The sequence below is a fragment of the Miscanthus floridulus genome, chromosome 18, assembly GCF_019320115.1.
Source record: "Miscanthus floridulus cultivar M001 chromosome 18, ASM1932011v1, whole genome shotgun sequence".
Classification (NCBI taxonomy): domain Eukaryota; kingdom Viridiplantae; phylum Streptophyta; class Magnoliopsida; order Poales; family Poaceae; genus Miscanthus; species Miscanthus floridulus.
This window is the reverse complement of record NC_089597.1, coordinates 25,736,136-25,752,013: the sequence shown is the minus strand read 5'-3', so window position 1 is coordinate 25,752,013 and position 15,878 is coordinate 25,736,136. Positions and strand designations below refer to the sequence as shown.

General features: G+C 44.9%; 1 protein-coding gene and 1 pseudogene across 1 annotated transcript; both read left to right on the top strand.

The window, feature by feature from the left end:
• Positions 1 to 6,182: 6,182 nt before the first annotated feature.
• Positions 6,183 to 7,620, top strand: LOC136523524 (uncharacterized). Its single transcript, XM_066517180.1, has 3 exons — positions 6,183 to 6,368; positions 6,454 to 7,031; positions 7,158 to 7,620. Exons 1-3 carry the CDS (start codon positions 6,183 to 6,185, stop codon positions 7,618 to 7,620), a joined length of 1,227 nt encoding a protein of 408 aa, XP_066373277.1.
• A 400-nt stretch (positions 7,621 to 8,020) lies between these two features.
• Positions 8,021 to 13,660, top strand: LOC136523523 (transcription factor-like protein DPB; annotated as a pseudogene).
• The last annotated feature ends 2,218 nt before the right edge of the window (positions 13,661 to 15,878 follow it).

Sequence of the window (15,878 nt, the reverse complement as noted above, 5' to 3'; positions counted from 1 at the left end):
AAATGTTTTAAAAAATATAGATTCTATTTTGCTTTATTGTACACAGCAAAATTCTGTGACCTAAAGTTTTAATTTTTTTAACAAGTTTTAAAACATAATATTGTGTTTAAATTACTATTTTGATAATGCAAAAATATAATGTTTAATTAAATTCAGAAAAACTCTTGTGTTTCGACTGGAAATTTGTTTTCACATCATTTGAACGTGACATTATCCCACCATCAAACATAAATTTGTTTTCACATCATTTCAACGCGGCATAATCCCAACATCAAACATAAATTTGTTTTCACATCGTTTCAACGTGACATAACCCCACATTCAAACATAAATTCATAATTATTACATAATATCTCAAATACACACTATTGAACATCAATATATATATATCAAGCGGGCACAGTAGTGAACTTCTTCTTGACGTATGTCCCTTGGTTATGATCGCGCCGTAACCATGGAGTGTCCTCATCGTTTAGCTGGATGCTAGGGTCTTTGTTCACTATGAAGGGTGAAATTCGGTCATCCTTTTCATAATCTTCTGACATGTCTGACTTGTCTTCGATTCCGATGATGTTTCTTTTTCCTGAAAGAACTATGTGGCGCTTTGGCTCATCATTGATTGGGTGATTGTCGTTTTTCCCTCTCTTCGGTTTTGTAGACATATCCTTGACATAGAACACCTGAGTCACATCCTTCGCAAGGACAAACGGTTCGCCTTTGTACCCAATATTGTTGAGGTCCACTGTTGTCATTCCATACTGGTTGTCGACTACTACACCGCCTCCAGTCGTCTTTACCCACTAGCACTTAAACAAAGGTACCTTAAAATGAGATGCATAGTCCAGTTCCCATATCTCCTCTATGTGGCCATAATATGTTTGTTTGTTCCCACTAGGGTCGGTGGCATCTATGCGGACACCACTGTTCTGGTTGATGCTCCTTTTATCTTGTGCTACTGTGTAAAATGTATTCTCATTTATCTCATACCCTTTGTATGTGAGGATATGCCACGATGGCTGTCTAGCCAACAAATACAACTCCTCATCAATACTCTCATCACCCTGACATTCTTTTCGCAACCAGTCGCTGAAAGTTTCCATGTGTTGACGCGTAATCCATGCTTCAGACTTCCCTGAGAACTCAGATCAGCGGAGGTTCTTATGTGTCTCGATATACGGATCTACCAAGGCGGAGTTCTGTAGAACTGTGTAGTGTGCTTTATTGAAATAATCATCACCCTTACCAATATATGTTTTCTTCCCTAGTGTCCCCTTTCCACTTAGTCTCCCCTCGTGTCGTGATTCAGGAACACCAATCGGGTTAATATCGGGAATGAAGTCAACACAGAACTCAAGGACCTCCTCTGTTCCGTAGCCCTTGACGATGCTTCCTTCTGGCCGAGCACGGTTATGAACATATTTTTTCAGGACTCCCATAAACCTCTCAAAGGGGAACATGTTGTGTAGGAACACAGGACCAAGAATAGTAATCTCCTTGACCAGATGAACTAGGAGGTGTATCATGATATCAAAGAAGGAAGGAGGGAACACCAACTCAAAGCTGACAAGACATTGAACCACATCATTCTGTAGTTTCGCTAGATCCGTTGGATCGATTACCTTCTGAGAAATTGCATTGAGGAATGCACATAGCTTCACGGTGGCTAGACGTACATTTGGCAGTAGAATTCCTCTTAATGCAACTGAAAGCAATTGAGTCATGAGCACGTGGCAGTCATGGGACTTTAAGTGTCCAAATTTCTTCTCTGGCACATTTATTATACCCTTTATATTCGAGGAGAATCCAGATGGTACCTTAATGCTATCTAGGCATTCAAACAAGCTGTCCTTCTCTTCTTTGCTAAAAGTGTAGCTGGCAGGACTTAAGTACTGGCGTCCATCATCTGTCTTCTCTGGATGCAGGTTGTCTTGTTCTTTCAAATATCGCAGGTCCTGTCGTGCTTCAATTGTGTCCTTAGTCTTTCCATACACGCCCATGAAGCCTAGCAGGTTCACACAAAGATTCTTCATCAGGTGCATCACGTCGATCGCGCTGCGGACCTCTAGGACTTCCCAATAGGGTAGCTCCCAAAATATGACTTCTTCTTCCACATGGGTGCGTGACCGTTGGCGTCCTTCGAAATAGGTTGGCTGCCAGGTCCCTTTCCAAATATTACTTTCACATCATTGACCATATCAAGGACGTCCTCACCAGTTCGGTTGCAAGGCTTGGTCTGGTGGTCTGCCTTACCTTTAAAATGCTTGCCTTTCTTTCTTACGGGGTGATTTGCAGGAAGAAATCATCGATGCCCAAGGTACACGACCTTGCGACACTTTTTCAAGAATATACCTTTCATGTCACCAAAACAGTGCGTGCATGCATTATATCCCTTGTTTGATTGTCCTGAAAGATTACTTAGAGCTGGCCAATCATTGATTGTTACGAACAATAATGCTCGCAGGTCAAAGTGCTCCTGCTTGTGCTCATCCCACACGCATACACCTAGCTTGCTCCACAAAAGTAGAAGTTCTTCAACTAGTGGCCTCAGGTACACATCGATGTCGTTGCCAGGTGCTTGGGGCCTTGGATGAGCACCGACATCATAATAAACTTACGCTTCATGCATAACCAGGGAGGAAGGTTGTAGATACATAGAGTAACAGGCCAAGTGCTATGACTACTGCTCTGCTCCCCAAAAGGATTCATACCATCCGTACTTAAAGCAAACCTTAAGTTTCTTGCGTCACTTGCAAACTCAGGGAATTCTCTATCGATTGCTCTCCACTGGGACCCATCAGTAGGGTGTCTCAACATATTGTCTACCTTACGGTCTTCTTTGTGCCATCGCAACAACTTTGCATGGTCTCTGTTTCTAAAAAGACGTTTCAAGCATGGTATTATAGGAGCATACCACATAACCTTGGCAGGGATTTTCTTCTTGGGACGTTCGCCCTCAACATCACCAGGGTCATCTCGCCTGATCTTATACCGCGACGCGTGACATACAGGGCATGCATCCAACTTCTCGTACTCCATGCCACGGTAGAGGATGCAGTCATTAGGGCATGCATGTATCTTCTAGATTTCTAATCCTAAAGGGCAGACTACCTGTTTTGCTTCGTACGTAGTGCTGGGCAATTCGTTATCCTTCGGAAGCATCTTCTTTTGGATTTTTAGCAACTCCGCGAATCCCTTGTCAGATACACCATTCTTTGCCTTCCATTGCAGCAATTCCAATGTGGTACCTAACTTTTTCTGCCCCGCATCACAAGTTGGGTATAGCAATTTCTTGTGATCCTCTAGCATGCGGTCGAACTTGATCTTCTCCTTTTCACTTTCGCATTCTCTTTGTGCGTCACGAATGGCCTGACCAAGATCATCAGCGGGCTCCTCCTCTGCCCCCGCCTCTTCTTCAGTGGGTTTCTCCTTTGCCCCCACCTCTTCTTTAGCTTCCCCCATTGCAGTATCATTGAAGGCACCATATTCAGCAAAATGTCATCATCGCCCCATTGTTCTTCTTCACCTTCTTCCATTAAAACTCCGGTTTCTCCATGCTTCGTCCAACAAATATAGTTTGCCATGAAACCCGACTTGAACAAGTGTGAATGAAGAGTCTTTGAGTTAGCATATTCCATCGTATTCTTACATACGGCACATGGGCAGCACATGAAACCATCGCGTTTGTTTGCCTCGGCCGCACGTAACAAAGAATGCACGCCGTCCATGAACTCTTGTGAGCGACAATCAGCATTGTACATCTAATGCCGACTCATCTGCATTACATGACATAAATACCGTATTAAAACCTAGAACATAATTAGTTAACTATACAACATGCATACCATCACAAAAGCTATAAATTTAAGAAAGCCTCGCTACAATGTAGACAATCCCAACTACCACTATAAACACTAAAGCTAAAATGCACTTCAGCAGAACAAGGATTTCGTGACCAATCTCAACTAAAACAAACAGATCTCCTGTTTGTTCAACATCTTTGGGCTTCTTTGGCTGGATCACTGCATCATTAGCCACCATATCTGCCTGTTGTGCAAGATATTTTTGCACGAGTTCAACATATTCTTCCTCCCAGTAGAAGCCTGAACATCCAGTGCCATCCCACTGAAATTAAAACATAAATTAGAACTTTAATCACAACCATCATGAAAATAGGTATAAACTAACCATAGTCATTAAATACGATAAAATAACTCACATTGTGATCCGGACACTTGTAGAAAATGCGACCCTTGTTCGGACCCTCCTTCTTCACTCGGTACTCCATCACAATCTTTGTCTCATCACAACACTTGCCGCATGCAATGAGTGGGAGGCCCGGCCTAAGTCGCTTTGGGAACCCATGAGAGGCCGAGGACCCAGAAGCAGTTGCCATCTACTCTCTATACTCATTTTTTAATACACTATAAATTTCTCATTTTATAATCAAATAAAATTAAAAAAAACTCTAAAATTCTCTATATCTCTAAACAATGAAGTGTGCTATGCATGCTACAAATGAATGGTGAATACTAGTTTTTAATAGCTACTTTAACCTTCCTTAATGTAAATATGCAAACTTTAAGTGATTTTGAGCTCAAATTGCTTACAAATGAAAAAAAACCACAATAAAGAACCATATATATATAATTATATATAGTGAACAAAATGAGATAAGACAATGATGAAACATGAGAGTTTGAAGTTGGTAACCTTTAGAACCGAAGAATCAACGGAGGAATCGAAGAAATCGACGGAGAATCAAAGAAGAATGGATGGAAGAGCGAGAACACTGAGCTCTCGGGCGGGCTCGGGGAGGAAGAAGCCGGCCGGTATATATAGGGTGGACCTTTAGTCCCGGTTGGTGGACCTGACCGGGACTAAAGGTATGTTTTCAGCCACGGGCCACGCCACCAGCCGGGACAAGAGATTTACTCCCGGTTGGATCCACCAACCGGGAGTAAAGGTCGACCTTTAGTCCTGGTTGGTGTATCCAACCGGGACTAAAGGTCCCCTGCCACAATGACCTGGCGCAGGAGCCGTTGGGCAGGGACCTTTAGTCCCGGTTGGATCCACCAACCGGGACTAAAGGTCTCTCTAGTCCCGGGCGCAAAAAATGCCAGGACTAGAGCCTGATTTGGCCCTTGGATCAAAGGTCTGTTCTCTACTAGTGTAAGGAAAAGGTGGGCGCGTGGGCGGTTAAATCGGATCTGGATTAACTGTGTCGGATCTGAGGGAAACTTCCCCGATTTCGTCGCCCGCCTATTTTGCCTCCTTCCTGCATAAATACGTGCCGAGCCTCGCCCCTTTCCTCCTTACCTTGTCTGCCTTTGCTTTTGCTGCCCTCGAGCTGTTGCTAGGAACAGAGAGCGCCGGGGAGAAGAAGGGAGAAGGGAGAGGAAGAGAGGGAGAGAGCGAGGCTTACCGCTGTAGTCGCATTCCCTACCGTGCTCATGGCCAGCACTATTGTTGTCATTGAGGCAGATCCTTGGGGTTGGTCCGACATATCCGTGGAGACGCTGTAGTCGCTCGTCGACAACGGCCTTCTCCGTCCGGTTACCGACCCCAATAGGCCGGAGTGGATTGCTCCGTCGGGTGAGCTAGAGCCGAGGCCACGCGACGGCTACGTTGTGAGCTTTGTGTCCTTCCACGAGCGCGGTCTCGGCCTGCCGACGGACCGGTTCATGCGGGCGCTCCCACACTACTATGGCGTGGAGCTCCACAACTTCAACCCCAACTCCATCGTGTAGGCGGCCATCTTTGTCGCCGTCTGCGAGGGGTACCTGGGGATTGCCCCCCATTGGGAGCTATGGCTCCACCTCTTCCGGGCGGGGCATACCACCAAGCCAACGGGCACGATGGGCATGAGGAAGGTGGTGAGGGCCGGCGGCTGCACTCTCCAAGTGCGCTAGGACCGGCAGCACCTCTACATCCCAGCCCCACTCGCGTCAACCAATCGCCGCTGGTACTCCAATTGGTTCTACCTCCGCAACGACGACGACGGACTTCCCCCCTACACCGGGCGGATCGTGGAGAGCTGTCCGGAGAAGTGGAGGTATGGCGTCCTGAAGGAGGATCAGCCCAAGCTACAGCCGCTCCTAGAGGGGCTAGAGAGGCTATGGAGCCGCTGCCTTACGACGGCTGTGGTCGTGGCTGCCTTCCACCACCAGAGGGTGCTGCCGCTGATGGCTCGGCGGTGGCGCCTGTTCGACATGAGACCGGATGAGCCGATCGAGGGCATCCGGATGTCCATCGACACCCTCTTCGATGAGGAGATTCTATGTTGGGTGAGGGAGACGGTGGAGGGGAAGCTGAGGAGCGGTGGCCTGACCCCCATCGTGATGCGCTCGTCGCGGGGGTACCTCTCCCTGGTAAGTCACGCGCCGCTGCAGCCCCCGAGGCCTCCCTGTTCCTCACCATTTCCTGTTCCCTTACCCATGTTCGCCATTCCTGCAGGGGATGAGGGATGTGCAAGCCTCCCCACCGCCTGTTCCTGAGGATGCAAAGCAGCGAGCGATCAACCGGGAGCGCGCCGAGGCACAGAAGAAGAAGAAGGATGCCGAGGAGGCAAAGTACACGAGGAAGATCCTTGAGCGTGAGGGGCTGGAGAAGCACCACCGGCAACAGAGGCAGGATGGTCTCCCAGTGGAGGCGTCTCTATCACCTTCACTGTCGGAGGATTCTTCGGGAGGAGATGACGAGAGCGAGATGGGGCGGGGTCCCCTAGACCATCTCCATGACGTCGGGGAGACAGCGCTTGGGGCGTCGGTGAGCAGCCCGGCGCTTCCAGGACGAGGAGAGGATGCCTCGGGGCCGGTGATCGCACGCCCTGGGGTTGAGGCCGACACGCCCGAGGCACAGGCATTGGGGAAGCGCGCTGTCAGCCTAGTGGGCTCGACGGCGAAGGTGGAGCAGGTGGCGGTGGGGGCGGCGCAACTGCCCCCGCGGAGGGTCGAGGGGGTGCCAGAGTCCGGCGAGGACCAGCCGGCACCGATGGATATAGAGGTCGTGCCACCGCCGCCGCCGCCGCCATTGTAGAGGAGGGTCACAGTGCCGAAGCGGTTGCATCCCCGCTCGAGGTGAGTGTTTCATCGGTGGAGTTGCAGTACCTCCCGCTCATCCCTTGGCCATATGCTAACCTTGTGAATCTGTACCTCTAGCCGAAAGCGTCATGTGGAAGTGCCCGCCCTGGCGCCACATAAGGTGCTCAAGGTGAGCGCTAGCTCCATCGCCCAAGGTGAGCATGGCGCGGCCTTGGCCGGGGCCGACCCGAAGGAGCTGGACGCCCAAGAAGAGGTGGCCGAGGCGGCCATGGAGCAAGCGGAGGAGGAGGAGCCTATGGCTCGCGAGGCCGAGGCCCACGAGTCGGCTGGGGCCGAGGCGCCTTTAGTCACTGAGGCCACCGAGGCCGAGGCCCCCCGGACCTCCGAGGCTGAGGCGACGGAGGCTGAGGTGCCCAGCACCACTGAGGTCGCGGTGGCAGAGGCTGGAGCCCCCGGGACCACCGAGGCTAGGGCGGCGGGGGACGGCGTGAGCGCGGTGAAGCCGGCGGCCCAAGAAGTGGAGACGAGGGCGGGGCAAGCTTTAATATTACCCCTGATCCAGGGCCCGCCGCCGCCGTAGGAGAGCGCCCGGGAAGTGGAGGTCCATTCGATATCCTCCGACGATACATCCCGGGGGAAGGAGGAGGCGGATGCCGAGGCGACCAGCACCATGGAGCAGCCTGCTCCAACCTCTAGCGAGGGAAGCTCGGCCCTCGTGGGGGTACGACCCGAGCCTCACGGGTGGGATCACCCGCGTGTCTTGTGGCGGAGCCAGGATGACCCTAAGGGGGAGCCTCTGTTCGCCCTTAAGGACGCGGCCAAGGGGGGGCGCTGGGACACTTTCGAGCAATACCGCCGTCTGGCGGAGCAGTCACTGCGGATAGCGTTGTCCATCATGGCCGATAATCTGCCCGGCGTTGCCTAGGTGCATGCTTTCCTTTCTCGTGCGGTGTTGTCTTTTTTATATTTTCTTGCAGTGCATGACCCCTGTTCTGCCTGTCCAGGAGCTCGAGGCCCAGTCCCTTGGGAAGTCGATCTTCCTCCGGCGGGAGAGGGACGTCTGGGACCAGCTCCAGCGGCAGAAGGACCTGCTCGCCGACGTCAACGAGCTTCTATCGGCGCGGAGCGTGGAAGTGGAATATGATCGGCATCTCGTCCGAGGCTTTACGAGCGGGGCCTCGAGTGAGACGGAGAATCGGTTCCCCGTCCGAGGCCTTTCGTGTGAGGCCTCGAGCGAGGCAGAGATTTGGTTGGCCGTCCGAGGCCTTTCATGCGAGGCCTCGAGCAAGGCGGAGAGTTGGTGGCCTCGGACAAGGCCGGGGGTTTAGCCAATAGTTGTCTCTTGGCTTTGATTTTGGCGGGGTCTAAGCGATTTTTTCGGCTCTTACTTGGGGGACCCCTTTTTATGGTACCCGACAGTGTGAACACTTGGTGTTATTCTGAAGATGTATTTATATGTAATATAAACCATCCGACCAGTTAGTGTGTAGCTGAGTCTCCAGCCCTAGCTAGCCTGTTAACCATAACACGGAGCGCGGAGCCCGTGTGCGTGTAGGAAGAGTAGGGTGTCGCTAAGGAGCCGCAGCCAACCACCCCTAATGCAGAGGGTAGGCGCTCATGCACGTGTAGAGCATCAACATGACTATTTGGGGATTTGCCTTAGGCTTAGCTATATGTCATCTTTGAGATGGTATACATGAAAGAAAATCATTTAGAGAACAAACATGGAGAAAATAGCTCGGAGAAACATCATGGAGATATATGAAGGTTGGAGAATATTTAGAAAAATATTAAAGCGTGACTTAGCTTTAGACAGAACGTCTGGTCGGTGGCATATCGCGTTATCTGGTCAGCGTTGACGAAATTACACGGCCCTCGCACTACTACAGAAGTTAATTGTAGGGGCGGCTGCGCCAGCCGCCCTTCTCAGGGTGTTCCTACAGAGGGTGCCTCTGTAGGGGCAGTTTCCTAACCGTCCCTACAGTGCCCTCTGTAGGGGTGGCTGGTGTTTTCAACCGCCCCTACAATGCCCTCTGTAGGGGTGGCTGGTAATATCAGCCGCCCCTGTAGTGGACTTCTGTAAGGGCGGTTGTATCGCTAGCCGTCCCTGCTGTGTGTATTTGTAAGGGCGGTTCAATCAAGAACCGCCCCTACAGTGGATTTTCCAGCAAAAAAAATAAATAATTCAAATTCAAATCTGACCATATATATATATATAATTCAAATTCGAATCTAACCTCCACAAATATACATATATACATCCACAAACACAAGACCATTATTTAGAACATCATCACAAGTCATAATTCACAAAAGTCCATTATTACAACATAGTCCATTATGAAGTCCATCGTTATAACATAGTCCATTAAGAAATCCACAAGTCCACATGCAAAACAAAGTCCAAATCGTTCCAAAGTCTGATCCAAACCATACCACTAGTCCACATTGTCATCAACGGCTTAGGGCTAGCCTATCAGTCTCACGAAGGTGTTGGTATAGAGGATTACTACCTAAGTCGGAAAGAAGATGATGGTAAGTGCCTTTATGGTACATAATCTGGTCCATTATGAAGTTGCAAAGGTCACCGACCATCTCTAAGAGCTCGTCATCCTTGTATGGGTTCCTTCTTGTGTCTTTATCTTTCTCCAACTACAAGAAAACAAGTTTAGGTTTACTATATCACAACATATGCGAACTTTTCATACTACGAGCGAAGAGGTTCAAACTTACCAGATTGTGGTTTTTGTTATAGCCACCGATGGTACTCATCATAATACATGTGTAGCATCCACAATGTAGACTCCCAGGCTTCTGCTTGGGGCACTGTGTATTTTGCATATAGAGACGTTAAGTAATGCTATTGACAGACACGTAATATATGGAGTACCAAAGTAAATGACACTTACCGCACATAGAGTTTTGACATACAACTTTTTCTTCCTATTTGGATGATGTCTCCCCTTATGTTCCTGGACATAGTGCATGAATGCCCTGTTCCAATGGTTTTAGCAAATGCAACTTGTTAGTATCCCACATTGAACCTTACAAGTATGTATACAAATATAGTAGCTAAAATGAGGATTGTCGATATGTATACGTCTTGACAATCGCTATGAAGTCTTTGTATGTCTCGACTGGAAAATTCGCTGAATCAAAGACCCATGCCATGCTATGTGAGAGCCAGACGCCTATGCAAATCCAGTGATCGCTGCATAAATTTAGTCATAGAAGGAACACGGTATCCATATATTATCGTATTGTTGGAGATTTTTAAAACATAGGGCAATGTATTCCTTTGCAGGTATTACGTCTATGATCTACTTCGAAGATTTGATCGACTATTTGAAAGAGGAAGGAAGGTTGGATACACTGTAAAAGTAAAACCTAACGTCATTATCTGTACCAGGAAGATCTGACCATTTGATCATTAAACTGGCTTGTTCATATATGTTCATGCATACAAATTGTTAGACTTGTTTTCTGGTTTTACGTCAATTGTTCAATAGAGGGTCCCCTTAACATTACGCAAAGACACTAAAACTTGATGGCATTATATACAGAGGACAAAAGTAGCCGATGATCATTGACCAGACTGCTTCATATCCATGCTGGCCCCTATGGTCCTGTAACATTATTTTCACTTTGAAAATGAGGATTTTAGTGCATTACTACTGTACATCATTTTATCTACATGTTTTTTTGGCTTCGTTTTGTGAATAAAAAATCCTATAGGTTACTGTGTATAGTGATACTAAATTTTGGAATTCATATTTATCCTCTTCCTTTGACAGGTGGCAGATGAACTTGTTGTTGAGTTTACAGACCCCAATAATAATTTTGAGGCACCAGATCCTGATAACCCTAATGCGGTAAGAAATGTGGCTTCTCCTGGGCATGATTTTATTTATTTAATCTGATATGTGCTTGGTCCTCGCTGTATGTTAACATGCAGCAACAATATGATGAGAAAAATATACGACGAAGAGTTTATGACGCTTTAAATGTTCTGATGGCTATGGACATTATATCTAAAGATAAAAAGGAGATCCAGTGGAAGGGCTTGCCGCGGACTAGTATAAGTGATATTGAAGAATTGAAGGTTCTTGTCACTCTTAACAATGCATTTTGACATTGTATTTTCTTATGCTATGTTTATCCACTGCTTTATCCTTTTTTACAGAAGGAGTTTGTGGGACTGAAAGGTAGGGTTGAGAAGAAAAGTGCTTACTTACAGGAGCTACAAGACCAAGTAAGGATATGACATCAGTTTCCTCTTCCCACCTCTGCTTCATACAGTTGTAACTTGTATATATTATATATATGTCACAACCCTTAGAGCAAAAGAGCTGATGGTATTGTATACTTTGTTTCATTGTGGCTTTACCACAACTAAAGTCTCAGTGGAGAACAAATACATACTCTTGTGTGCCATCCTTTATTTTCATTTGTAAACTGATTGCACAAATATTTTCTTTATTGTTTACACAGAAGCATAGTTGCCTCTTATGCTGCATATTTAGTGTAACTCGGTGTCTTTATTAGCATATGTTCTCCACATCATCATATCAAGGTCCACCACTCTGGCTTCTGTGCTGGTTTAGATTTGTAGAACACATAAGTTAATTGTCATATACAATTGTCACATTCAGTAAGCTGTAGCAGGTTGGCTCCTGGACCAGCTAGTTTTTGAGAAACCAATTGCCCTTGTAATCTGCCAGAAAAACGGTGAAATTCCATACTCTAATTTTACTGAAAACCTGGTGTGCCATCATCATTCCTAACCTTGTTTGTCAGTTGTCACAGTATTGGTTCACAGAAAACAATTGCAATAATTATTTCTTTATATTTTATGCTTGCTATTTCTTACAACTAGTATTTCTTATTTTCTTATCGCCTACCCAATTTGTGATTTTCAAATCTGTGGGCTGTTTTTTTTGGCATATCAAGTATGTAGGTCTACAAAACCTGATTCAACGATGAGCAATTATATGGTTCAGGAAACACACCTTCTGGTGGAGTGGCTTTGCCATTTATCCTAGTCCAGGTGAATATGTTTTCAGTTCTATGTTTTGTTTCCTTTTGTATATAATGGACCGAATGGAAGTGAACTCTGCTTCTGCGCATGGTTTAGAGTTAAATGCCGGATATTTATTCTTTTGCTTGCAGACCTGACCTCATGCAACTGTGGAAGTTGAAATATCAGAAGATATGCAGTTGGTGCATTTTGACTTCAATAGGTGAGACTGGGAATGATACTCTTTTTTTGTCAAATGTGGCTATTACTTTGATTGATCTTTAGCTTGAAAGTTTGCTGGTGGGAACGTCACATGTTCATATCTCATTTGTATGCTTGTTGTCAAGGGTTTGCAAATTGTGCAATGGGAGAACCATCATGTTCATTATTGTTAATGTGAATTATTTGCTTTAACTGTTGGCTATGTCTTAGAATAATTTTTGTGACATGCAGAATAGGCTCTAATTTTAACCAGAAGATTTTGCTAAACTAATTTTTAGGTTTGGCAATGATGCAACTTGTATCAATACAAATACCATTTGGTTCTCAGTGTAGAGTTGTTGCTACTTGCGATTTTGTGTCTGTTTTGTATGAGAATGGTGTGCGGGTGCAAGTGTGCAACACTAGCTTAAACTGGACAAAGCACCCACCAGGATTCTGAATTAGAAAAGATAAACTTTGAACATCGTTTCAGTGATATCTCTGTGAATGAAATATGTCTAAATAGAATTTGTGCATATGCTTCTTAGATTGACTTTGCTGTATTCTTTTCCAATTTGTATTCTGAAACTGCAGCACCCCATTTGAGCTGCATGATGACTCATATGTCCTAAAAGAAATGTGGTTCTGTGGAAGAGAACATGACGGTGCTCAAGAGTCGACATCAAATGGAGGTGAGAGCTCAAGCATGTCAAATATTTATTGGCAACAAGTACAGCATCCACTTCCAGGGAAAACAAAGAGGTAGGAAAATGGGGACGGGGGCAAGGATACTCACGTGGAGAAGGCGTCGGCGGTGGGCCAGAAGGTCCTCCTCTGGGCGGCAGCGGCACGATGAAGATCCGACGAAGGGACTGACGAAGACTCGAGCTCCTGGCGCGCGACAAGGATCCGCCCCCTGCCACCACCGGACGTGTGCGAGGGAGGGGGCTGGCCGCTGGAGACGCGTCGGGAGCCTGCCTATGCCTGCGGTCCTCACCTCCTCGGTGCGGCGGGGTTCCTTTCTTCCTCGGTTCCTTCGTGCCGAGGTCGATGCTGAGGCTGAACCCGTAGCCGTGCCAGTGCGGGTAGCATCCCCGCCACTGTGCATTCGGCAGGAGCAAGGCGGGGAGATCGTCGGCGCCCTCGGTCCCGCCGGATGCAGGAGACGGTGTTGACGACGCTCCGAATTTGGGCGAGCGGAGAGGGAGAGGGAGGGGGCCGGCTACCGGAGACGCGTCGGGAGCCTGCCTGTGCCTGCAGTCCTCGCCTCCTCGGTGCGGCGGGGTTCCTTCCTTCCTCGGTTCCATCGTGCCGCGGGCGAGCGCTCCCAAACCCTAGCCGTCATCGAAATTGGGCAGCCTGACGGCGTCCACAGGCAGAGTTCGCCCAACACTTAGCGGGCGGCCACAGCGACGGTCACTGATATACCTCAGAGCCACTGTAGGGGCGGCTGAGGTTATAAGCCGCCCCTATAGTTGAATTTTTTTTCAAAATTCTAAATCAAAATGAATTATTCAAATGTAAATAATAAATAATATAGTATAAAATTTATAATTATTATATATATATATATACAATAACTAAAACAAATACAAAAATTAAAAATTGCAAAATTGAACCTTTAAAAATAGGAAAAAAATTTAAATTTTAAAAAATTAAAATCAAAACTACTAAAATAATTTTGAGACACCAAATGATCTCAAATGAAAATTTGATAAACATCAAAGTTGTAGAGGTCATGAAGATCTTTTATTTTGGTCATCTTGTCATTTGACAAAATTTTAACTTTTCAAATTTGAAATTTTAAAAAATGACAAGTTCGAACCAAAATTTGAGACCCAAAATGATTTCAACATAAAGAGTGATGAATACCAAAGTTGTTCAACTCATTAATATCTACAACTTTTATTTTAGTCATCTTGTCATTTGACAAAATTTGAACCTTTCAAATTTGAAATTTTGAAAACGTCAAGTTCGAACCAAAATTTGAGACCCAAATTGATTTCAACATAAAAAGTGATGAATACCAAAGTTGTTCAACTCATGAATATCTACAACTTTTATTTTGGTCATTTCTTCATTTGACAAATTCTTAGTACACATTGTTCACTAATTTTATGCATGTCTCATATAATTTATAAAACCTTATGAGAGATGTGTCATATTTGTAAACAATGTCATTACCACTTTGTCATATGAAGAAATGACCAATACAAAAGTTGTAGATCTTGATGAGTTATTCAACTTTGGTACTTATCACTTTTTCAGCTGAAATCATTTGGGGTACCAAAATCTTGTCTGAAGATGTATTTTTTTGAAATTCAAAATTTAAATTGCTCAAACTTTTCATATGTATATATTGAGAAAACTAACAAAATAAATTGATAGAGAATGATTTTAGAAAATTTTAGGAAAAAAATTATTAGATTTGGAGTTAATATGAGGAAGAAAAACTAGTTACAAAGTTGACCCACAGATTAAAAAAAGAAATCACACTGTTCACTATGATCATGTAAGAATCATCTAGAACAGTGTGATTTCTCTTTTTAATCTGTGGGTAAACTTTGTAACTAGTTGTTCTCCCTCATACTAACTCCAAATGTGATGGTTTTTTCCTAAAAATTTCTAAAATCATGCTTCAGCATTTAAGTTTGATCAAATTTGGATGTGACAATGTTTTACACATTTTAAAATTTGAAATTTAAAATTTGACAAGTTCAAACCAAATTTTAAAACCCTAAATGATTTCAGATGTAAAAGTGATGAATACAAAAGTTGTTCAACTCATCAAGATCTACAACTTTTATTTTGGTTATCTTATCATTTGACTAAATTTGAACCTTTCAAATTTTAAAATTTGAAAAAAGACAAGTTGAAACCATAATTTGGACCCCCAAATCATTTCAACTGAAAAAGTAATGAATACCAAAGTTGAATAACTCATGGAGATCTATAACTTTTATTTTGGTAATTTCATAATTTGATAAATTCTTAGTACACATTGTTCACATAAACATACGTGAATGTAGTCTCAAACACACACACATATATGTAGTTTCAAACACACATACATGAATGTAGTCTCACACACATATACATGAATGTAGTCTCACACACATATACATAAATATAGTCTCACACACACACATATATGAATGTGGTCTTACGAACACTGACACACTTACATAAACTAGCTTTGCATATGAAGTCCTCCCGCCGGAACGCATCGTATATCGGCTCCCCAAACATCCAAGAGTTTCTGTAGTCCGGAACAAATCCTCTCCTAATCAGATGTTCTTTGATGCTACTCACATCTCGAAATGCAATAAGGTTCTTGCAATCTTTGCAGGGACAAATAATCGTGTCACTATTATCTTTCAACGTCGTTGTATGCTTCTCTGCGGCTTTGATGAATTTGTCCACTCATCACGGAAAAGAGCATCGTGTCTTAACGAACCATACATCCAAGAGTTCCTGTAGTCCATCTTATAGAAACAAAATAACCAAAGAAAGAATATTACTTGAGAATAATTGTATATACCTAAGACACGCATCATGGTAGTAGAGGATAGTTAATTAATTGACTATTAATACATAAATATTTTAAAATATAAATTAAT